This window comes from Indicator indicator, chromosome 1, assembly GCF_027791375.1.
Source record: "Indicator indicator isolate 239-I01 chromosome 1, UM_Iind_1.1, whole genome shotgun sequence".
NCBI classification, from domain to species: Eukaryota; Metazoa; Chordata; class Aves; order Piciformes; family Indicatoridae; genus Indicator; species Indicator indicator.
Window position 1 is genome coordinate 59,172,609 of NC_072010.1, and position 24,743 is coordinate 59,197,351.

At 39.9% G+C, this 24,743-nt stretch overlaps 1 protein-coding gene across 1 annotated transcript in view; it reads left to right on the top strand.

The window, feature by feature from the left end:
• The first annotated feature begins 16,277 nt into the window (after positions 1–16,277).
• The window catches only part of ITGBL1 (integrin subunit beta like 1), a 146,356-nt gene continuing 137,890 nt past the window's right edge, over positions 16,278–24,743 (top strand). Inside the window, exons 1-2 of the mRNA XM_054385231.1 lie at positions 16,278–16,375; positions 17,626–17,837. Coding sequence (XP_054241206.1) covers positions 16,278–16,375; positions 17,626–17,837 — 310 coding nt within the window. The remainder of the gene's footprint in view (positions 16,376–17,625; positions 17,838–24,743) is intronic.

Below are 24,743 nucleotides of genomic sequence, written 5' to 3' on the forward strand. Positions count from 1 at the left end.
CCAAACTACAATCTACAATGGAATGCAATGAATATGTACAAATATACAGTATTCACAATATTTACAGGTATTTACAGTTAACAAACAGCACTAGGACCCCCCTGGCCAAAAGACCAGGGAAGAAGCTGTAATGGCTCCCCCCTCCCTACCCTCTGCTGACACCCCTGTAAAAAGGGAAGACAGAGAAGCAGAGAAAGTTAATACCAGACAAAACAATGCAGCCAAGGTCAGCAAAGCCTGTCAGTATCTCCCCAGTGAAGAAGAGAGAAGAGAGAAAATTGTTTTGGGAACCAAGTCTTATGGGAGATAGCCCTCCAATGGAATTGTTTTGAATAATCATTATTTTCCTTTTTACACCCAATAGTGATTTATTTACATTTTTACTACTGTCTGCTCGAAATATGTGAAAAATTTTAAAGGCATAGTCTAAAACTACCACTTTTTTTTAAACTAATCTGGGCACAGAAAGTATCGTGAACTTTAGATGTCCATTCACTACTTAAATGTGGCAACTGAAGAGATCAGAATTCTTACTTTGATCGGATGGCCTTGAATAAACATATCATGACCTATATATCAATCCAGTGGGAGGGAGGAAATGTTTATGGAATTTAAGAACCAGCTTGTTTACTTCTCTGCTTCAAATAAGCAGAAATGCCCACATAAAAGGTGCAGAATAAAGATGACAAGCCAAGAATCTTCTGGAAATGTCTTCAGCAAAATTATTCAAAGTATATCATGGTTGCTTTTTTCTTTTTTTATAGGTTTTTTTTTTTTTGTGGCTGATTTATAATTGGTTTTTTGTTGTTGTTCTCATTAGTTTTATTTTTCCATGGAACACAGTTTTTTACAAGTGTCTGTGGAACTCAAAGCCCACTGCAGCCTCACAACTCTGCCATGCATGCATATAAAGAATTTTAACACACAGTTTTTTACAAGTACTGTAGAACAACACAAAGCCTACTGCAGCCTCACAACTCTGCCATGCATGCATATAAAGAATTTTAACTCTTGGACTCCAATCGCTTTTTTCATCTGTTTCTCCAAGGGGGAACCAGTTGAAAGGTGAAGAGGAGGAAGGGAGCTGTGCACAAACTCCTTCCAGCATATGACACACTGTGAGCACCACAGCAAGCTGTGCTAATGGGAGGCTGTAGTCCTCGCTAACCCCAACTACAAAATCCACCCCTACAGTTCCCACATTTGTTCTGACATACATCATTAGATCTTCTTTGATCACAACTTGTTGTTAAGAAGAAAGGCCTAATACATTCTCTAGGATGTATTTGTAGCTTCAGATTTTTTAAGAAATGCTGGGTTCAGGGCAAAGACAGGTTTTGAGACAAAAAAATATCATGGAGTTTTAGGGCTACCTCCACTCCATATTTCTTCAGAGTATTTTCTTTACAGTAGCAATGAAAATCCACAGCACAGGTGTCGATCTTCTCACAGAATTGTGTAGTATCTTTGCTTTTAAATCTTTCCTCTATTTTTAGAAGCAAAGGCAAATTAAAGGAAGAAAACTGTGGTGGGTTGAAAATTCCCCCCCAGCATTAAATTTGCCAGAGCAGCCCAGCTGGAAGCAAATGAAGCTGTATTTACAAGCAAAACTACAATCTACAATGAAATTCAATGGATATGTAGGAAATACACAGTATTTACAATACTTACAGGTATTTACAATTAAACAGCACAAGAACCCCCCTGGCCAAAAACCAGGCCAGAAGCTAACAGCATCTCCCTCCCTGACCTCCCCCCCGCCCCCTTGGACACAAAGGAACAAGAGAAAAGAGTAGAGGGTTATTTTGTTAGACTTAGCCAACACAATGCAGCCAAGGTCAAACTGAAGCCAGCAGAAGCACAAAGTTAGTGAAAGAAAGATTGTTTTCTGTCCAACGGATTGTTTAGAACTTATCATTATTTTCCTTTTTACACCCAATAGTGATTTATTTACATTTTACCACTTTCTGTTCAAGATCTATGAAAAATTTTTAAAGGCATAGCCTACAACTACCGCAAAAACTAAACAGGAAATTACTCACACACAGGCCCTTCAGATCCATTTGGTCAGCCTTTTCACCTTTCCCTGAACCTGCAGATATATTTGGCAAACACTAAACTCTCTAAGCCACCATGAACCTCTAAATTTGCAGCTTCTGCTGAAACTAAATATGCTAGAACAATAGTTGGTAAATTCAGGACCCACTGTGCCCCTGAGAAAAAAGTCTGAAGAAGGACAAATCGCAGTTTGTGACATCCACAGTAAAAACAAAGACACTCCTACTGATGGGAGCTTGCACTTCCTACAAAAATCAGAAAGCAAATTTTAATAAGTATCTGATCCCACACATCAAAATCTGACAAACCTGTCTCATTTATTAGGCAAGCTCTCTGTATACAGTAGAGTAAGAAGGTAGTTGAGAAATGACCCCACAGAAAAAATAAACAAGAAAATAAAGCAGATATTCCTAATCATAATTTATGGAGTTTAAAAAAATCAGACACTTCATTGGGATTAGCAAAGTCTGGCTTCCAACATACTTTTTTCTCGCTGCCTACTGACTTTGTCACTTGAGATCCGACAAGCACTGCCAGAAGTTTCTCCCAGGGCTGGCCACCTACAAACACTCTTTGCAAAACCAATTCTCTCTTCTGAAAACGTCAGCTCCCCTTCCAACTTCTCCCAGAGCTGAGACACACAATGTGGCACATACATTTCTACGAAAATAATTACCTTTGAACATTTTACTATCTGTGAAGGTTAAAATAGGTGGCAGGAAGTAGATATGAACACCCAGATGGAAACTCTATTTCCATATTATACATCAAAAAAAATCCCAACAAACTACAGGCTACCTTTAAAGAAGAAAATGCTCTTAACTGTAGTATGCATTACGTAGTTATAGGAAAAATGTAAGGTCTTATTCTTCCACTTTGAATGCAGGTATAGGCGAATGGCATTTCAGTTTTTGTATTCATGTAGCAAAATATTTGAAGTGAGCAACTTATATATATAACAGTACAGAGTTAAATTTAGAGGGGTCAAAATGGAATTCCAATGACAACCCTGTAACACATGCCACTGCAGATATGTTATTAACTCCTAACAAGTTTCAAGGAAAAACTAATTTCAGTACTTTTTTGTGCTTTATTGTTACTGCATCTGAAAAGAGTTTCCTAAAAGACCTCATTATTTTGAACGCAGTACAATGCTAATAGCTGACCAAACTTTAGTATTTAGTGAAACCAGACAGGATTCTTCAGAAATAAGGTATACTAAAGGAAATATCCTAAAAATCACTTACATTCACATTTTCAAGTCATTTGGATACAAGTTAGAAAGACTAGATGGAGACATCTTACACTTACTAATGGCACCTAAGACCCAATATGCTGTGCTGCGGTTCTTGGATCAAGGAAACTGTAACAACTGCTTAAGGCTTCCAATGTAAGAACATCTTGTCTCAAAAAAAGGTAAATGTCCAGACTTTAGCCCTTTGCTCCTAAGATGTCTCCTGTGTTGTCTCTTGTTATAGGCTATGGACAGTGCTCACATAATATGCATTTCTTAAATCTTTTTCCTCTCAGACACAACCAAAATAATTCAGACCTACTCATCAGACAGAATCAAGTATCACATTGTATACAAAAGCAGATCTTATGTGAACCTGACATACAGCTCATTACTACTATCATGTAATGTCACAGCACAACTCCTTTTTACTATGAGCCTTTTAACATCCAGAAGATACACATGCATACACATGGTGCCATGATGCAGTCATTACATTAACTTCTTAATTTTAAACAGAATTGGCTAGCATTTTGACATTTTACAATTAAGAAGCTGAGTTGAATAAAAGAAAAAAACAACTGAAAACGATTTTTCAAACGGTCCTGTTAGAGCACACCAAGGTCCATGCCACCACACCCCTTCCTGAAAGAAGGGACGCATCTGAGTATGAAGCAGCTACTTCCCTGTATAAGTAACAAGCTTTTTCCCTCTGTGGAAACCAAATAGCAAGAGTGATAAGCATCCTGTCTCCCTCCATGTTGGCTGTTGACATGACTGGACCACAAGGCAACTTTCCCAGCCCTACAGTTTAAATATACTCTTTGGCATTTCTCCATGAGAGTGGTGGATAAAATGCTAAAATTTAGTGATGGCCACTAAATGCACAGTAATATCATGTAGAGAATATACAGGTGGCAACGTATTCCCTACGAAGCTAGACTGCTTTGAAAGTTCACTTTGATCGTGGGCCACCTACCCATCACTTGCTGGCCTAGAATTAGTATACTGCAATACAGTCCACAGAAAAGTCTGTAAGAGCCCACAGACGTACAGCAACATGCTTAGTATGAATCATGCTGGAAAAAATATGAGGGCAGAATTCTGGGATTTGGTTTTGTGGTTTACTCGTGTCCAGGTAGAAATTGTGTTATAGTCCTCTGAGAGAGCAGGGGGGCAGGCAGCAGCAGGACATTCTTGAGAGGATGCACGGAGCAACTCATCCTCTCTCTAAAATACCTTCACACTGAGTAACCTGCTATAAATACTGCAGATCTATATTTCAGGGCTTTAAAGAAAGGGGTAAGGGCATTCTTCCCAGAACGAAGCAGGGGTGGAAAGGAGTTTCTTTGTAGGCAGATGGCTGGCAGTATGCCTGCTTAAGTGATTATTTTAATGTTGCTTGGATTTTGTTGTCCTACTAATTACATGCTGGTGTACCTAGAATCTTGTACACACATTTTCTCATAATTTAAAAACATTTAAAAATAAAATAAACAGTGATTATACTCTTTTAGCATTGTAACAGTTTTTGGTAAAATAATTAAGAAATTTGAATATTCTACATCACCTCCCCTTCCCAAATTCTTTCCTTTTCATCATTTAAGAAATCGCTAGCAAAACAATGCAATGTCATAGATTCTCATTGCTGGAGGGCAGTTCCTAGAAGTTGCAGCCATAACCTTTGGTACTGTATTACCATCTTCATAAACACAATAATTTAATGTAATGCCCCAGGAAGTAAAGTCCCAAACCAAAAGCTTTGTTCTGGGTGGGAAAAAAAATAAAAAGGAAAACTAAGATCATATAATCATAAGCAAACTCAGGTTGGAAGGCCCTTGGGAGGTCTCTAGCCCAATGTCCTGCTCAAGCAGGGTCAATTCTGGTGTCTGATCAGGCTACTGTAGTTTACCCAGGTTGCTTTAGCCTAGTCTTGAAAACCTCCAGTGGCTGAGGGAAATAAAATACAGTTCAACCCATAATGCCCATATTAGGCTGACATTGCTCTTTAACTCCAAAAAGATCTAATGCCCAAAATTACAGAAAATCCAAGTAATTTTCCAAACACTGACACATGCTATTCAATTAGTAACACAATAAAACTAATTTGTGAATGCAACATCTCTGTTTTATAAACACATAAAAATTCTTGTTTACATTCTTGTCTGAATTCCTAAATACCTAGGAGAGTGGGGAGGAAACCCAAATTCTTTGAAGCCAGTAACAGTTCTATGTCATCATGAGATACGTGGGCCTTAAGAAGACATTCTTATCCACAAACATCCAAGACTTCATCTTCTCCAGTGCTTGGTCCAGTAGCCCATTACCCCCAGCCACACAGCTTGATATTACTCATCTCCTATGATGAAGATTAAGATCTGAAACCACTCCAACTCAGGACCTGGGTTTGGACGAATGCAACACAGGTCTACACAGTGCACATGGTTACCAGCAACATTCAAAACCTGGAAATAAGTCAAAGCAGAGTAAATTGTACTTCCAGGAGCTAATGCTTAAATGGGAATGAACTGTGATGAACCAAATTTCAGATTAAAATAAAAAAGACCCACCAAAAATACTATGGGTTTACATTTCTGAAGCACAAAGTTCCCAAAGGTATACACATGAACTTGCAGAAAGCTGGAGTCTTCTAGCAGCCGGAGACCAACTCAAAGAAATGTAAACTTTTTCTCCCTCCATTAAAATTTTTTTACTTTGTGGTTTATGCAGCACACCTTAGTTCATTGCCAATATGCACTATGTCTCCATTTGGTCATTTAAAGAGCAGGTGGGACATGGCTGTAGTACAATAAAATGGAAACAGAGACATAATTAAATTAAACAGGAAATTGAAGATGCTTAAGACCCAAAGGATTCAAATAGCATTTAGTCAGTATTTTATCACTGTTACTATTCCATTTATGAATGACTCAGAATGCAACAGTGGGTAACTGACCAAATCATAGCTGACTTAAAAGATACATCTCCATATAAAAATAAAAAGAAATCTCCATACTTCCTAGAAACGTCTCTGACATTACCGGGACTGCTAAAATAAAAGTATGTCAACAACAAAAATTGTTAAGCACCTCTGTCTCCACTCAATGAACGGTGTTTGAGACCCCTTCACCCGCACGTTTGAGACGGACTTCAGACCTTGGGACCTCGTTCTAGCCACACCAAATCCCGTTGCCACCAGCCAGGTGGTGCTTTCTCAGGGAAGCAGCTCTCCACACCACAACCCATCTCGCCCCGGCCCCATTCACGACCGCCCCATTAAATTAGTGCACCCCCAGCCTATGACAAATGGAGAGGCCTGTTCACCTCACGGCCCCGCTGTGCATCAGTAACAAAATAAGGTGATTTTTCGCCCCACTGAGGGATGCGGAGGGACCTCGGAGCAACAGTGAGGCACAGCGGCAGCAGGCCCCGAGACGGGCCCGGAGAGCCCCCTCCCACCGCGGGGGAAGGACAGTTCGGGAGGGCAACGAGAAGGGTGGGCGCAGAGCCGGTCGGCCTTTTGCCGGGCCCGTCCCCTCCCTGGAAGCCGCAAGCGTCCCCGGGTACCCACGGCAGCAGCCCGCGATCGAGGGGCCAGGGAAGGGGGCGGGGAGAAGCCAGGGCCCACCGTGTACCGAGCTGAGCGCCGCGCAGCAAGCCGCGCCCGACGCCTCCGACCTACCGCCAGCATCTCCCTTCATGGCGCGGTCGGAAGGGGCCGGTCCCGGCCCCCGCTAGTGTGTGAGGTGTTAGGGTTGTGTGTCTGCCGCGTACGCCGTCGTCCCCGCGGTGGATCGAGGCGGCGGAGCTCGCCCAGCAGTGGCGGCGGCAGCCGCCCTCGGTCTCTCGGCAACGGCGGTGGCGGGCGGCCGCGGGGATGGGGCGGGGGAAGGCCGGGCGGGGCAGCCTGCGGGCCGGCGCCGGGGAGGGAGCAGGTGAGGAGCAGATGATACCGGTCACACACGCGCGTTACAAACCCAACCACCTTTCACTGCGAGTGGCTAAAGCTTCCTAGCTGCGGAAAAACGGGGCTTAACGGTCCGGGAGCCAGGCCATGAGTCCGCAGTGGCTGGCGGTCCTGTCAGGGAAAATGCTTCCACAGCGACTTGGAAATGCGTTCGCTGCCTCCGGAACACTCAAACGATGAGCGAAATGGAGAAAAGCTCAGTTGCAGTTACCTCTTCAGTGAGCGGCACGGCCGCTGTCCAGACAGCCGTGTAGTACGGGAGCACGGCTTTGTGTATCATCTTCTTAGGGTGTTGGTCTGGGCTTGTGCAGGGTTTTTTTTGGTTTTGTTTTTGTTTGTTTGTTTGTTTGTTTTTTGAGGGTTTGGGGCTTTTTAAATTGTGTTCTTCAAGTACTAGGATAGTTTTCGTATTTTGGTAAGAGACCCCATGTGTACGCCTCAAAGCTTTTTTAGTACTCATGCACTTACTTGGTGCTGCAGAGCAGTATTTCACTGGTAACAGAGTGGACTGGTTAATTTTCAAATGACTGGAGAGCCAAATAAAGGATCAGTCTTGAGCTCCACAGTGAAATAAATTCATAAAATAGCATCACCTTTTGTAAAAAGATACCAGAAATAAATGAATAAATAAATTTTAAAAGTACTTGTGAAACAGTTGCTATAAATTCATGTATTTTTATCATCTTGGGCAAAAAGTTAATTAAACTTCTGTACATCTTTAAATAAGAACTAATGTGAGCCTGTAGCCTTCTGGAACATATGAAATTAGCAAAATTTAAGATGTAATCCTGCAAATGCAATCATTGCTATGATGGCATTAAAGACATGGAATAGGATTTGAAAAACAAAAGCCTTAGCAAAAAAACAGAAGGAAACCCTATGGCTTAATTGTATCAGGTTCCTTTAGATTACATCTGTTTGACCCTTAAAATGAAAATTAACAAGCCAGTTAGGGAGCTGGCCTCAGGATTATGGATATAGTCCTGCCAGGGCTTACATATTGTGCACTGCCAGCATTAACAATTCCAGTAAATTTAAGCACCTAATTTTAGTGTTGGCAGGACTAGTGTCTTTAATAGCAACCATCCAGCTGATATCTCATGGGGGAAAAAAAGAAAACAAATCAGTTAAAGAATAAGTATGCTCACAAATAATGCTCTTCACATTTTGTCTTTTTCCTCCTCGATTATATATTATTTGTAATTCTTGATAGACCAATTGAGGTTGGAAAGGACCTCCAACCAATGGGAAAGCATCTAGTTTTACCAATCTGCTAGAACCAGGCTCAGCTGTGAAATCTCTCCACCTTGCTTAGGGCTTTGTCCAGATGAATCTTGTAAACTTCCCAAGACAGAGTCTCACAGGCTCTCCGAGCAACCTCTTCCAATGCTTTACTGTCCTCATGGTGAGAGACTTTCTCCTAACTTTGTGGTTGGACCCTCTCTGGTCTACTATCTCTCCTCCTCCTGCCATGCACCCTTGGGAAGAGCCCAGCCTCATCCTCTTGACAGCTTCCTTGCAGACCGTTGCAGATTACTCTTAGGTGCAGCCAAAGCCTTCACTTCTCCAGACTGAACAAGCTCAGTGCCTCCAGCCTGTCATTGTGGGGCAAGTACTCCAGGTGCAACCACCTTGCTGGCCTACCACTTTCATGTATTGGAGAGAGGTTCATCATTGGATGCAGTATTTTAGATACTAGTTAATGAGTGCCAAATAAAAGAGGATTGATTTCCTTACATGTGGTTTGTATTGTAGGATATGTAGTTTCTTACACATTTGAAACTTCTGTTTGTGCTTGGTATCATATTTGGTAACACAGTGTTAAACTTTGCCCTACCTGACCATTTTGAGCCTCTATGAATTACAGACTTGCTAATGGGGACCCGCAGTTTCAGATGAAGGTTGGATGCACAACTTTGATCAGACGATGCTAATGCTGGAAAAAGGATTTAGCCTTGATGCACCTGCATATGCTCAAGGGAAAGCATCTTCCTTTTAAAGGACTATGCAGGCAGTGAAGGTCTGAAAAAGCCTTTTCTTGCTTTGCTGTTTCACCACGAATTTACTTTCACATCTGTCACATGAAGAGCAATTACAGATTATTAGAACTTGAGTGACATGTATCATGTGCATAAGGATAAAGTGGAAAACTTAGATATTTATAAAATTGCTGATATAATCTTGCAAAGAGACTACCAGTCATTTAAAGTCCATGCCATTTAATTTATTCTGATTTAGAAAATTCCCATCAACCTAAAGAGCAAGCCATAAACACACAGATAAGGACTGAATTTTAGAGTTAATCTTAAGATGTTGCTTTCTGGTAATGTGAAATAGGTCAAGAGGAAAGGTTTATCATACTAATAATTTACCTCTCATCTCTATAAATCTAGAATGCATAAAGATATTTCCTTATTCATTCTTCAAACTTCAACACATGGTTGAAACTTTCCATGGGGAAACTTCCATTTAAAAGGAAATCTTTGGAAATTTCAGAAGAATTCTGAGCCTTACCTATTGCTTAAATTTCTGTAGCACGATCTGCAAACTCAATCAAATCTTGGATAAAAGGTAATTAGCAAATCAAAGTTCTCTAGACCTACTTGCTCAGTAAGCCCTGATGAGAAGGAGGGAATGAAAAGCGTCTACTTCATTTTGCATGTTTTGTTGAAGAATTTGGATAGCTTCTGAGCCCTGGTTTTGGTTGTGGGTTTTTTGGTTTGTTGTTTTGGGGGGGGGGGGTTGTTGGTTGGTTGGTTGATTGGGGTGTTTTTTTCAGTCGGGTTGGGTTTTTTTGTTATTTTCTTTAGGGATGCAGTTAAGGAATTAAAGAATAAAAATTGAGTAAAGCGTTTCTAGAATGTGCTAAAGTAGGCAAGTAAGGAACACATTCTCATCTTCCCCATTTTCAATGTGGAAGAACAAGCGCTAAGAAGGGAAAAGACTAGTAGATCCCCACTACAAGTTGAGGATCAACTGTTCTGCCTTATGAAATCCAATTGTTACTCTCCCATTGGCTGGCATCTGCATAAATATGCATGTTTCCACAGTAATATATTTATTTTAATTGTCCTACTGTGGCTGAAAAGAGGTAAAGCCACATGAGAAATAGTGAGAAATTATGGATTTGTATTTCTGAATTTATCGGAGATTTATTGGTAGCTCTCTTGTCCTGACTTTCCATAAGTATTTGTTAAGGAGTTGAAAAGTAAAGCAAGCAAATTTTTAAAACATCCCAAGGAGCTGAGCTTATTGGAAATGCCATTGCTGGCATTTGGTTTACAGCTTAGGAAAGAATGCACTGCTTGTTCAGATTTCAGGGCTTCCATCATGAGTAAAAGAATTAATGAAATATTCATTTTGAAACGATGCTTGGTCTTTTCAAAAAGGTTACAAAATGTCATTTACAAACTCAGAATTAAACTTCAGACCTAAAGGAAGATTTAATCATTTAGGCATGGGATACAAGTTAATACTTACTCTCTTCCTGCTTTGTTGCTGTCTAGTCTCAGGGCATCCAAAGTCCTTGGTCATATTAATGGTGGCTTCCACAAAGTTCTCCCTTAGTCTGAAGTCATGCTCTGCACACACTGAGCAGCATTGTGGTGAGACCAAGGTTCCACATAATTCAAAGCAGCCCAGCAGCTCAGCTTGCTTCCATATGTTTGCTCTGTGTGGCTCAGTCTGAGCAGTGGTCTTGCTCTGAAGCATATACCTGAAACAGCTGAAAAAGAATAAAGGACATGGAGTATGGTTTTCAAAATTTCAGACATTAAGGAGCTTCTTAATTCAACTAACTATACATTAATTTAATTTGCTTTCATAAAGTACTAAGAAGAGCAGCAAACCCACTGTTCCTCCCTCTTTCCTTTTTCTGAATTTCTGTCTCTCCTTCATGTATGGTTTAGTAACAAGCAGCAGGACCCTGTGAAAGAGCGATGAAACCGTGCGAGATGGTTGCTGTTGCCTGTGTGCGTACGTTCAGCTCAGGCGCTCAACCTGACTTATTGCAGATTTGGTTCTAAGAAGTCAGCAACATTTACTTAATTTACTATTCTCAGAGCAACTCCTTGGTTAAAGAGATGGGAATGAACTTTCATTTTAATGAAAAATGGTTAGTTTAAAACATACAAAAATAAAAACGTTCCTTATTTTTATTGTATTTGCCACTATTTTAAAATTTTCAAGATTCCCAGTAACAAAGAGCATTGTCCTTCTGAGAATTAAGACAAATGTGATTACGGAGTGAGAATTTATGCTGGCAAATGACATGGCCATTTATTTCCTTTCTTGGCCTCTTCTACAGTACTGTTAGCTTGGATTGCACCAGACCTTGATTTGCTTTCTGAAAGGAGGCATTAGTGTGGTTTTAAAACCATATTATTAATGCTGGCATTCTGAGCTGTCTTGCAAGCTCATACTTAAAAATCTTATGCTTCCTTAAGGCCTCTGTAAAAGCAAAGTATTATTGCTGTTTAGGGGAATTAACTAGTAAACATTACACAAACACAAGACCTACCTGCTATTTCAAGTTTCAGCTGAGATCCAAAAGAGTAAGCTAAGGTTTTACACTAGAGCATAACACAATAACATCTTGATTAATGTTGGCTATGAACTGTTTGGGTAGCTTATATTCAATACTATTCAGGCCAGCTACATTCAGACCAGCTCAGCTTTAATCTTGTTTTAACCTTGATCCTATAATGCCAAAAGCTATTTCTACTCCCTGTGTGATATCATCAGCTGTCCTAGATTCCATGTCATGTCAGCAGAATGAACACAAGATTTTCTGTTCCACACAGCTCTGATGTACTCGATCTCTTGCTCCCTCCCAAGGATGCCACCAGCTAACATAGCAATGACTTTCAATGGCTGCATACGTTTCTGAATTCCTTAATTTAGACAAATTTTGATTAACTTCAGCAACTGTTTTGGTGCATGGGTGTTAAAAGTGGTTTGTCTTCAACCTTTACAGCCATTTCATTATCCTTGACATAACTGATCAATCACTGAAAGCTTCCAACTCTTCTCATTCCATGTTTTTTTTTTTGAGAAATAATTTGTGTGGTATGTGGGATTTTTGGCTTCTGGTTGATTTTTTTAAAATTGCCTCTGCAATGTCTCCACTCCTATAAAATGGTGTTACTAAAACAGCTTCCATAGAAATCCAGGAGGATTCTTTGACAAATTTTGGTGATCTCCAGTTGTTTTTTAAGCTTAATCTGTTTGCTGGATGTGCATTTTGCTTTATTTTGTTAAAAAAAAATCCTTTAAAATAGCATGAAACGTGGTTTGCAAACCTAATGGCTTTGTTGAAGTGACAACAAAATTAAGCTGACCACAAAGAAGCTATTATAAAGGAGTAGGCAGAGTCCATCTGCCTCACCATATAAAATCAAATGTTGTTCAGTGCACAGTATGTAATCAGAATCAGGGAATTATGGAGTATTTGAGGTTGGAAGGGATCTCTGGCAGTGTCTAGTCTAACCCGCCTGCTTGGAGCAGGGCTGCCTAGAGCCAGCTACATAGAAGCTTGTCCAGATGACTTTTGAGTAGTTCCAAGGGTGGAGACTCCACAGCCTCTTTCGGCAATCTGTTCTAGTCTTAGGTCACTCCTACAGTAAAAAAAAAAAACTTTTCCCTCTGCTTTTTGTTTTTTTGATGGTATTGGGTTTGTCTTGTTTATTAAAAAAAAAAGGAAGAAAAAAGTTATTCTAATTCACTTTATCACAAAAACAACTGTGAAAAAGTTAAGATACTGCTTACCTTTAAAAACAAACAAACAAACAAAACAAAACAAAACAAAACAAAAAGCTCGACCTAAATCTAATCACTGCTTATGAATTACTTAGTCTATTCCAGGGCTTACAACTTGTTTTTCATGTTGGTCTTGGAAAGAAGTTCTTCACAGAAAGAGTGATTGCCCATTGGAATGGGCTGCCCAGGGAGGTGGTGGGGTCAATGTCCCTGCAGGTATTTAAGAAAAGACAGGATGAGGCACTCAGTGCCATGGTCTAGTTGGTTAGTTAGGGTTAGGTGATCGGTTGGACTTGATGATCTTGGAGGTCTCTTCCAACCTGGTTGATTTGGTGATTCTGTGATCACACTTATTCACAGTTCAGAACACTATGAAAACACAAAAGAGCTATCACTAGTTTCAAAAGGAAATTACTATTGGTTCCTCTCCTGGTAAATAAAATTGCAGGAAAAAGGCTTATCCCAGTCTCTAGGCATATGAAATCCTGCAGACTTTTGAAAAGGACACTGATAATAGTATACTTAAACTGAAGTTCAAGTGTAGATATGTGTAGCAGCACTTATTTTCTTGATTCTGCATCTTTAATTGAAGACATTTCTTGTCTGACAAGTACTATTTAAACCTGTTACCTACTTTTCAAATGGCTGTTCCGTATTAACAGTATGTTCAAACTCCTCCTCCTCCACAGCATTCTTTTCTCTACCTTTACTCTGCAGGTGGTGACATTATTATGAGTTAAATGTACATCTACCAAGTGTCTACAGATCTGAAGCCTTAGTCTGAAACTCCAATAGGTAGGAAAAGTAGTATCTCACAAGCACTATTCTTCATGTAGGTATGTGTTATCCAGTAGAGAACAAAGCTTCTTAAAATTTTATATGGAAGTGGCTGAAAGGAAGTGAGTGATCCTCAAGGCATCATGTCAGGTTCTTATTTAGAAAGAGACTGGCTCCTTGTAAATTGAATTTACCTTCTGTTTGAGAGCCATTCAGCTCCCAAATACATATACCTCATGTGCATATATATTCATATGTATGCATGCACACATACAATCATTCTAGACTTAAATGATTAATAATAAATCTAAGCAAAGGTCAAGATTGAGTAAGGGAGCACTGAGATTCTGTATTAGAGGCACGTACACGTGAATGCAATTATTAAACTTAATCTCTGGGTGCACATTTTAAATACTGCTCCCTTGGACTGTGTAACTGCACCTTCCTCAAAATCAAAAGGTCTGCAGCCAAAAGTTATACATTACATAAAACCTTCACAGATGTAAATAAACTAAAAAAACCTCACACAAAGCAAACAAACAAACAAACAAAAACCCGAAAAAAGGAAATTGATAAGGTCAACATATGATGGATGTCTTCTCCTCATATATTTGAAGTTATAATTTACAGGCTGCTTGAAGGTGCTGTGAATACCTATCAGCACCAGTCTGCACAGGAAAAAAGGAGGAAGATGAACAGATGGCAACTCTTGAGTTTGTGGATTAAAGATAAATTTCGTGTCAAAAGGGAATTACAATTGTTTAAAATGCAAGGCTTTCTATTTATTTGTCTTTAACTCGAGAATTCTGGCAGTACAATTTCTGACACTCATATTGTTCTTCAAAGTGCTCTCTTTTTGTAATATAAGGGCATTAGTTTTATTAATTTTTATTGTAGCACTACAAATAAATTTGGAGAAATACTGTGCAGATAGAACACATAGTCATGCATTAAGCATGGCCTTCAAAGATCAAGGACTATCAGAAATAAAGGCCTGCTAATATTCCCATCCATCAAAGTCATGAAGTTAGCACAATCGTAAACATTAGCAAGAATGAAGTCAACAGATCACTCTAATATAGGATCTTTACCATCTGCATTGCATGAGAAAATTCTGTAACATATTTGCAAATAACTTAAAAATTAGTATACAATATGCAACAGCTATGTATGGGGCTTTCAGATTTTTTTACATTTTAATTTTACTTGCTTATATTTTAAGGCAAAATTATGTATAATATAAAGGAGAGTACACTACAAATGGAGAAAAAAGTTTTACACCTCACAACTTCAAGACAGTCTATTAAAATAGGACCAAGTCTTCTGCTTTAATAGTTCTTTAGAATAATTTTTGCTTTAACTTCTATATCTTGAGTGTACAAGAATATGAATTTACTAATATGCCAGAACAGATTTTGTCCAATTTCTTCTTTTGTGTTTCAGTGAAAGTTTATCCTTCAGCTGAATGGGTACTTGACTAAAAATGGATTTTGCAGGTGTCAAACTGGACTTTAAAGGTTCTTTTGGCACCTATAATGCCAGCAGATAAAGTCAAATGCTAAAATGCCTTTTTTTTCTTTCTTTTTTTTCTTTTTTTTTTTTTTTTTTTAGGAATATCACTAGCAGAACAAGTTGTGTTAGCAGGAATCCTCAGAATTGTACCCTTGAGTTAACTATGTAAAATGCAAGACACCTAATTACACCTTCAGGAAAGGCATCATCTGAGTCACATGGCCATTCCTGACATACTGTATTTACTTAGAGAGACTGTAGCTTAATTTTAATGCACTTCCAGTCTCCCACTGCTTGGATGAAGTATTGTACTGTGTGTTTTAGTGAGGCATTCAGAAACAGCTGGCTATTAATATTTTTTAATTTGCAGTTGTCCAGGCTGGTGTAGGTCGGCAGCTCATGGTGTTGCACAGTACAATGCCATGAGCCACTAATTCTTGGGAAAGGAGGGCAGAGAAGGGACCTGGGGAGGCATGCAGGAGGCAAATGCTCCAGCAGCCAGGCAGGGATGCTGCAGCTGGGGAGCACTGTTCCTGTCTCCTCAGCCACTTGCATTTCTCCCACCATGTTACACAGATTATCCCAAGCAGCCATCTGTCAAAGGACAGGGGGATACACATACCTCAAATATTTACGGTGTCTGCACTTTGGGAAGGAGATAGTTCATTCACATCTGTGAACAGGCCATTTTAAAACATCAAAATAAACCATGTGGCTGTGCAACTGTTTCTAATTACTTCCCTGCCTAGACTGTAAACTTCAGGGTTTGGCACCGGCCTCCCTCCCAGAGCGCTGCCCAAATCCTGTTCCCAGGCAGCTAATCAGAGCCACTGCAGCACAGGAGGAGCAGCTCCAAAGCTGGGCTTGTCCAGCTTGCAGCTCTCTGCACACCAGCAGATCTGTTCTGCCGTCTATTCAACCGTCTGTCTGACTGCAGGAGCACTCCGGGTGCTTCATAGAACAGCTCACACTATGTACGTGCAGGGGCTGCCGGGGCTGGTGGCACTGCTGCTGATCACCTCACTGCTGGCCGGTCACCCTGCACTGCCAGCTGGCCTCCCAGCCCCATGGTAAGTGTGGCTTTGAAGCCTCTCAAGGGAGTTATGACTGATTTAGGAGATATCAGAACTGTGGAGGCTGGGGTTGTGGAGGGAGTGGTGGAGAGGTTTGTGAGCTTTTATCTGGTTGAAAGTGACACTTAGGGAAGTGCTCTGGGTCACTGGGAACCTAAAGAGGTGTTGTGAAAACTGAGAGTTTGTTGCAATCAAGTAGTTCATACCTGAGATGCAGACTTTTAAAGCAGTGAAGGAGGAAGAGCTGGATAGTGATGAATCTTTACACCCACTCCTGTAAATTCTGCTGCCTAAGCACAGCAGGCGCCTAACCACAACCCGCTGTGTGTTCCTGCCCTTTGGTGCAGCGGCCCAGCAAGGCACACTGGCCTTTGCTCTTCCCCTCCACCAGGGCCAGCACCCGCCTGCTCTAACAGGCACCAGCTCCTTTGCTCCAGACCCTGCAAAATCCAGTGTCTGAGAAGTGCAGGTACTAGTCTGAATTCTCAAGGTTCCCTAGGGTTGTGAATACCTATTTTTGTCTCAGCCAGTCCTTTGCTCTTTTTTGGTACAATCCAGCTCCTGATGAAGCAACCTGTGATTTTCACTAGGTCCTGAAATTCTTGATCTCTGTGTGCACCAGTGCATGATACAATTGCATTGCAGAGCTAGAAATCTTCAGATCTGTGCTGTACTTACTAAGACCACAGCCACAAACTACACTAACTGCATGGAAGGCAGTGATTACTTTGGGTTCCTTTTCTGATGAAACCATAGATCCTCATGTTCCTGGCAACCGGAAGGATTACATTGGCAAATATATTTATTAGAATCTACCATATGTTTGCTTTTTGTATCATATATTCCTACTATGCTACCTGGATGTTTGGATATGTATGTCCTTTCTAAACCTTTTGGAATAATTAAAATCAAAAGGTTTCATTATATTAACCAAACTATGCATATATACCAGATATGCATAATGACAAAAAAGACAAGCCTAATGCAATTAACAAGGTAATTGAAATACAGTATTAGCATTCTTGCAGGTAGCAAATGATATTTCTGATGAAAAAGAAGAAAATTGGGTGATTTGAGGCAAGTAATCATTTACAACCATAACTAAAGTGGTGACAGTAGAAACAATATTCTGGGGATTGGCTAAAGGCATGGCAGGAGAGTTGGTTTCTCGGGAGCCGAGCTCTCATCTGCTCTAACTGCAGCCCCTGGCTTTCACCGTAGCATGTTCTCTTTGCTGTCCCCTGCAGGAGTGGTTGGAGTAGTCCTCCTTCGTGCCGGCTCACCCGGACTGAGTCAGAGCACAGGTGCCGCGCCCCAGGGGGGAAGCTGTGCAGTGATAGAGGCAGATGTGAGTGCGGAGTCTGCATCTGCCAAGTGACTGAGTCTGGCAAATACTACGGTCCACTCTGTGAGTGCCACGACTGGGTGTGTGAGATCTATGATGGGAAGATCTGTGCAGGTAAGGAGGCGGCTGTGGTGACAGAAGTTTAGAAAATTAAGAGTATATATTATAAAAAGACATATGGTGGGAACGCAGCACACTGATACAGCAGAGACACGGTCATGTGTGTCCCCCTGAACCATGACTAAACAGGATGGTGGGTGCATCCAGGGATTTCACCAGATAAAAGGATACAAGTCAACAGCACTGTCTCCACCATAAAATGGGACTTTGCCCAGAGTGAGCTTCATCTGCAGTAGGGGCAAAAGCAGGAGATGCTTTGGGTTGGAGGCTCTGCAAATTGTTTTGCACCTTATACAGGACAGAACATTGCTTTCATTTTTCAGTATAATATTGCTGTGTTTGACCTGCTTGCCTAATGATGCATATGGTATCTACCAAGGCTTTAAACTCTCTCTGAACAATCAGTTTTGTCCTGTTATTTATTTTTTCTTCTCCTGATATGAGGAATAGTATTTGGTGTAATGGGTACCACACTGAGGGCATATAAATATGAAAACTCTGGTTTTCTTTAATGATAATGCTTTGCAAATAGAGATGTAAAACAATGTAATTATATCGTGGTTTCAGAGATTTCCTCACTGACACTCTTCTTTAACAACAGATGAAATAACATACATTTCTGGGACAGAATTTAATTATTTAGTTGTTGCCAGTTGTTGGAACATGTTGCTTGGTTTGCATCGAAACATTATCAGTCTTTCATCTTTCCAGATGTCTTTATTTAAGTTTCTGGGCTATTTTGGTCAGATTTTTTACTTTTTTTTTTTTTTTTTTTTTTTTTTTTTTTTAAAGCAGCTTAGAATAGGATTTTAGAAAAGAGCAGGGAGAAGAAACACTGTCACATTCCTAAGGGGATTCAGCCTGGAGCTTGATGAAAGGGGCCAGAAGGGTACTTAATTTCTAGCATCTCTACTTCAACAGCTTTACCAGATTCACACAAACGTGTCATCTTTTCAGGCCAAAACCAGCAATGAGGTCAATGGGAATGTTACAGGAATTCTTCTGGTAAGAGGATAATATAAATGCATTCCAGCAGTGGGTTTGGCAAATTTTATAGGAAAAAAAGAGCAACTTATTTTAGCAACAATGTAGCTAAGAAGTCCAATAATAACATGAAAATTCAAGGATGGGATTATGAGGAAAATATTTGTATTTGGCACCTCTGATTTTAGAGTTTTGTGGAGAAACTGATTTATAGGTTGTCTAGTCAGCAGTGTTAAGTCCAGTTATAAAAGAAATGTTTGGGATCCACTGATCATTTCAGTGCTTTTCCGTTCCAAACACAAATTTTCTAATTGGTGGTATGATTTCAATATGCTTGTTATTGTTGCTGGGCTAATTGCATAAAGTGAAACTTAAATCTCCTTCAGTTTTAATATTCTGTTACAAACTGCACTTGTTCATGTCACAAACAGAGGCTGCAAGTTTTGTCGGTGGATCCAGGCAGTGAAACTTCTTTCAGGCTTTGCTTAGTACCCTATTAAATTTTCCTCTGCATTTTTAGTACTTTAACCAGAAGTTGTGGAGCATAGGAAAGATGGTTAGATCTAGTCTAATTGGCAAAAAATTGATCCTTGTGTTGTATGATTAACATGCCCACTCACCAATGATTTGCTGAACTGCACCTTCTGATGTTTCTTAACATTATGCCACCAAGCTGATTTCCCATGTGTGACATACTCCCCTTTCTTTGCACTTTTTAGTTCACTTTTTGACTCAATGAAATTGTGTTTCCTCCAGGTGAATGGCCAAAATATCTTACAGCAGTTGTAGTCTTGTTTCCTGCACTGTTTGGGTTTTGTTTGTTTGTTCGTGTTGGGGTTTGTTGTTGTTTGTTTGTTTGTGGGATTTTGTCTATTTTTTGTTATTTTGTTTCATTGCAAGTCTCACCTATTAAGTACAACAAAAACAGCTGACTGGTACCACATGCAGAACTTCTGGACACTCAATTTTACTGTAAAGAACCATAGTATTTGAAATTAATGCCGTTTCAAACAAACTACTTTTCAAGCTGCTAGAGTGATGCCTTTTTCAAGTGACTGACATCTAACCACTGGGGATGTTCAACGCAGAAACAATTGATTCTATAATTGTATGAGTGCCAAAGATAACTGTGGTTTGCTGCCAGTCAGTTCAGACTATGCCTCCACTTCTCTTTCTTGTCCCAAGCTACACAAAATACTTTGTTGCTCAATATGTAGCTCAATACTTTCAAGGCACTTTCTGGACCGGTCATTGGACACCCATACTCTGAAGAGGCATGGTCTGAAGATAGAGGTGATGTCCATCTGTTTATGATGTGCTTATTCTTATCACTTTGTGTAAGCATGGGAAATGTATTATACCACAAATAACGAAGAAGAACAGATTCAAATGTCTCTGTCCTTTTCTGTCCTGTAAGGCTGTGCTGTACTACTCTTCCATGGTGGTTCCAGTTGCTTTAGAATGAATTCTGTATTTTTTTCCCCTTTTATCCCACTGAGATTAATAAACCAATAGATGTCTCTTACAGAGTCCAAAACAAGGAGGAAGAAAGAAATTAAGTGCTGTAGTTTGAGTCACTGAGTCTCCTGTCCTCCTCAGTGGCCTTTATATCTGCTTGCTGTATCACAGGGTGTAGTGGAAAGAAGAGTAGAATGCCAGTACTGTCAATTTTTTTTTCAATATTGGTGATGTCTTTATTTTATCATTTGATGCTGGTCTTCAGGGAGATGGGCTAAGAGGAGGAACACTGAATCAAATACTGAATTAAAACCCCCAAGGAGTTATGCTTTATTTGGAGCAGAAAATATATTTGTTGTTGCTTACTTGCAAATAGCAGTTCCAACCTCAGATGGTTTTGTATTGCCTCAGGCTTTTTCTTAGCATAAGGTGAGCCTATGTTGTGTGCAAAGGGGAGTAAAATGTAGCACTAATTTCTGTCACACCACTACTTGATACCTATCTTTTTTTCTGTGGTTTTGCAGTATAAAGGAAAATCAGTTTTAGTAGTTTGGGTTTTTCTTAGTTAATCTTTTTTTATTGTGCTTGTCATTAATGATGATAGGAAAAGTGAACTAAGCATAGACTTCCATGGTCAGCTGAAGTAAGAACACTCTAGATGCTACTAGGACCGTGGAAGTTGCCAACTGAGACATGAGATGAAACAATTGCGCTGCTCAAAGTTGGTGAGATCAGGGGGCAGATACAGTTCAGTGACAGTATATAGAGCTACATATAGACATCACATAGAGAAGGTTCCTCTTTGCTTGGATCTATATTTTGTTTTTCCATAATTTTCAAGATTTTATGAACTTTTCTTTTCAAAACTGAAATACCTTTTACACCTACTAAATAACAGTAGCACTGCATGATTTACCACTGCCATAAGCAGTTGCTGGGGAACATTTTTGCTGCTGTTCAGGATAGTGAAAGATATTTTTTTTGTCTCCAAAGCGGTAGTTACAGTAAGTGCTGTATCTATTTTAAGACCAGTTCAGCAATGTAATGGCAGTGTTAGTCATAGGTTTTCACAGCCATAAGTGTTATCATAGTTATACGAGGGACAGAAAGATATCAGTGCCATTATTTTTCACACTTCAAGGCTTTAAACTATGCAAGTGAAAAATTAAATTGACAATGAGTGGATGTGGAAATGCAAGGTGAATCCAAATTATTGATGGAATACATAGTTATATATATCCATCTTAGTTTATTGCTTATGTGGACCTATATATCAGTTGAAAAGAGTTAGCAAATTGAGAATGGAATTTGTAGAACATTTTGAACTGAGGACTGGTCTTTGCAAAAAAAGCTGAATAGTTGGAAATGCTCTAACTGTCTCTTTGTATTTGTACTGAAGAGGGGTCTGACACACTGATTTTTCATTGAGCAGCATTTCTTGCTAAAAGTGTGCAGAAAAGACAGTTTGTGGCCTTTATTGACTGCCGTTCGATCCAAAGGGAAATTCAAAGCCCTGGATTTTAAGAATAGGTGTAAGTATCTTCTCTGTCAGAGGCCACATTTGGGAAGCTTCAGCTGTGGCACAATTGGTCATTGGAGACACAACCTCCTAAAAAGACTAAGTTAAAAATAGGGCAGGAGGCTACTGATGAAAATAGAGGTTGCAGTTCTTCTCTGACCTGATTTGTTTTAGCCTGGATTTCATAACTTGATTTAAGTGACATTTCCTCCAGGTGAAAGGGTTTGTGGGAGTGATAATAGCATGCATTTTCATCTCAGAACAAGTCCCCCAGTTTCTAGAGACATTGTGATAGCATAGACCTCATTGTGGGCTTCTTGCCTTGCTAAGTGCATGAGATCCTGACAGACTTAAAAGCGCAAACTAAAGCCCATATTCTCAGCTTTATGATGTTGATACCTGACCTAGGTATACTCAAGTAGTCTTGGCTACATCTACAATTGCTGTAGTTCCAAATGCAGCAGTAGCAGTGGTGACTGAGGCATGAGGAGGTAGCTCAGAGAGAGGCACTGCAAGAGAGACTGCAGAAAGGGAAGCATTTTAAAAGTATCTCATTAATTGATTTGTGGCTAAATGCATAGCCCTCTTCTTGAGCACCTTCAGTGCTGTGTCCCTTTCAAACTAAAGCACTCATCTTTAGCTATTACTCATAGAAAATACATGCTAGTTTAAAAACTAGAAGTGAGTATGCTGGCCATGTGGCTTTTTGCGTTATATGACAGAGGTGGAATGCAGCCCCTCCGGCCATTAGCAATGGCAAAGCAGGTGGGAGGAGCATCTCCTTCACCTTTTGTCCTTCTTTAGACTAGAGTGGTATAGAGAAAAAGCAAATAATTGTGCAAGTTTTGAGAACATAAATAAATGTTCTAAAATGGGTTTGAACTTTTATGCTATTCATGGGCTGCTAATAAACTGAAGTGGTTTTTTATTTATTCAAAAGTATGCCCTTTATGACAAAAGAGCTTTCACAGATATTTTTGGGATGCTTGTGTTTCATTATCATTTATATGGAAAAGATATGGATGATAGAAAGTAGAAGGTATACTTAATGATCTTACCTGCCTCAGCAGTGGATGATTTTCAGTAAGTGTTCTTGTGACAGCATTTGTCAGACAAGCTGCCTGAACTGGTAAGATTTTCTGTATTTATTTAAAGCTTTACTGTTGATAGCTGGTCCTGTAAAGGGCTTCAAACATTTATCACTTTCGTTAAAAGGCTGTAGAGCTTTCAGTGTAGGTGTCCCAGGTAGTTTGTCCTGTTATCAGGAAAGAATATATTTCCAGAGCTATCTCAGGAAAAGGGGCAATTTGTACCTTAAAAAAAGACTGATCCTTAGCATCCCTGTGGAGAAAGACCCCAAAGTAGATATGCTGTGCTGGAACTTACCAGTGTTTTAACTGCAGTATATGGTGGTGGAGGAAACCCACGTTATTTTGTGTTGTACCACACTTGTATTGCAGAAGTCAAATTTACTTTGGAGCTGGCAGGACTGTGAAGAGCAAGGCCATGGTGAAGGAGCTGGAATTACTTGATTTTTTTTTTCTCTCAGTTTTTTTTTTTCACTTTTTTCTAGAAAGACGATCATTTTGGCCCTAACCACTTGCAAACCTTGCTCACAGCAATGATTATAGATTGAAAAGACACATGGCCAGCCTAGTGAAGTATGTTTTCCTCCATTCCTCTGAGTGCATAATGAAAAAAAATCCTTTTGAACAATATTTTAAAAGGCTAGTGACGGAGTGAATCTTCATTTGCACAGTTTGAGTTGATACATAGGGAGCTGGCTGGAATACCAACTTGAGCAGTTACACGATCAGATTCTTATTTGAAGAGGAGTAAAGATTCAAGAGTTTATTTGTAGTTGCATCTGTCCCTTTTCTTGAAAGAGCAGATGCATTCCTAATATTCATAAGACCTGCTTGAGCCTTCTGCTTGTCCACCTGAGTAGCAACAGTGATATAGTTTGGAGCATTTTCTTGTCAGTGGCTTAAAGAGTGGCAGTTAGAGTCTTTAGAAGCCTCTGGCATTTTATGGAGAAAGTGACTGGGAGTGCCAACTCTGACACTGTCAGGAGTGAAATGAGTAATAACTTTGTGATTTGTATAATGCAGCCAAACTCTTAGCTACAGCATACAGCAGCAGATGTTGTATCTGGAGCACCTATTGTGCTCCTGGGGGCCATTCTGGGATGGGGAGAGGTGAGAATGGACTGTGGGAGAATCCTCCTGTGCCACAGCCTGCCACAGTCCATCTTCCTCAGTCATGCTTTTTTCCAGTCCTCTGCTTCCGTCATCTCCACTGAAGTCTTTTAATCCAGGTGGTGTCAGTCATTTCACCTATTAGGAATGTTGTTCTTCATCATCCACAGTTAGAGTCTACTGAATGCAAAAGCAGTTGTTTTAAAGTACTTTTCCTGGTTTGCATGTAATTTCCTGTTTAATTAAAAAGAGGTATTACAGTAATTTAAATCTTTAAGTTGCATTGTTGATAGCTAAGAAACAGTAAATCTGACTCTAATGAAGAGTCCTGTGCGTTTGCACAATGATACATCTCTTGACTTTGTATCATTATAGTTTTCTCCAGTGTTTAGTGCTTCAGAGATAGGAGGGGGGTGATTGCTTCTTGATGTTTGAAGAGTTTTAGTTTACAAACGTGATAGCATATTTAAAGCAAGATATAAATGTTAATCATTTACCTTAGTCCATTCATTTGTCCAAAATGTGGGAAACAGGCATAGCAAAGCAGTTTGTTGTCATGTAATGCGGTTTTCTTCATGCTCTATTTCATAATTATTAAATATTTTAAACTGTATTTTGTAGAAAGTAACTGGATATTTGCTAAACTGAATGGTGCGAGCTGATCGAGTCTCAGAAGCAGGAAGACCTGTTCTTAAGAAAATGCTTTTCCTCTCCACTTCCTAAAATATCCAGGCTCTTTTC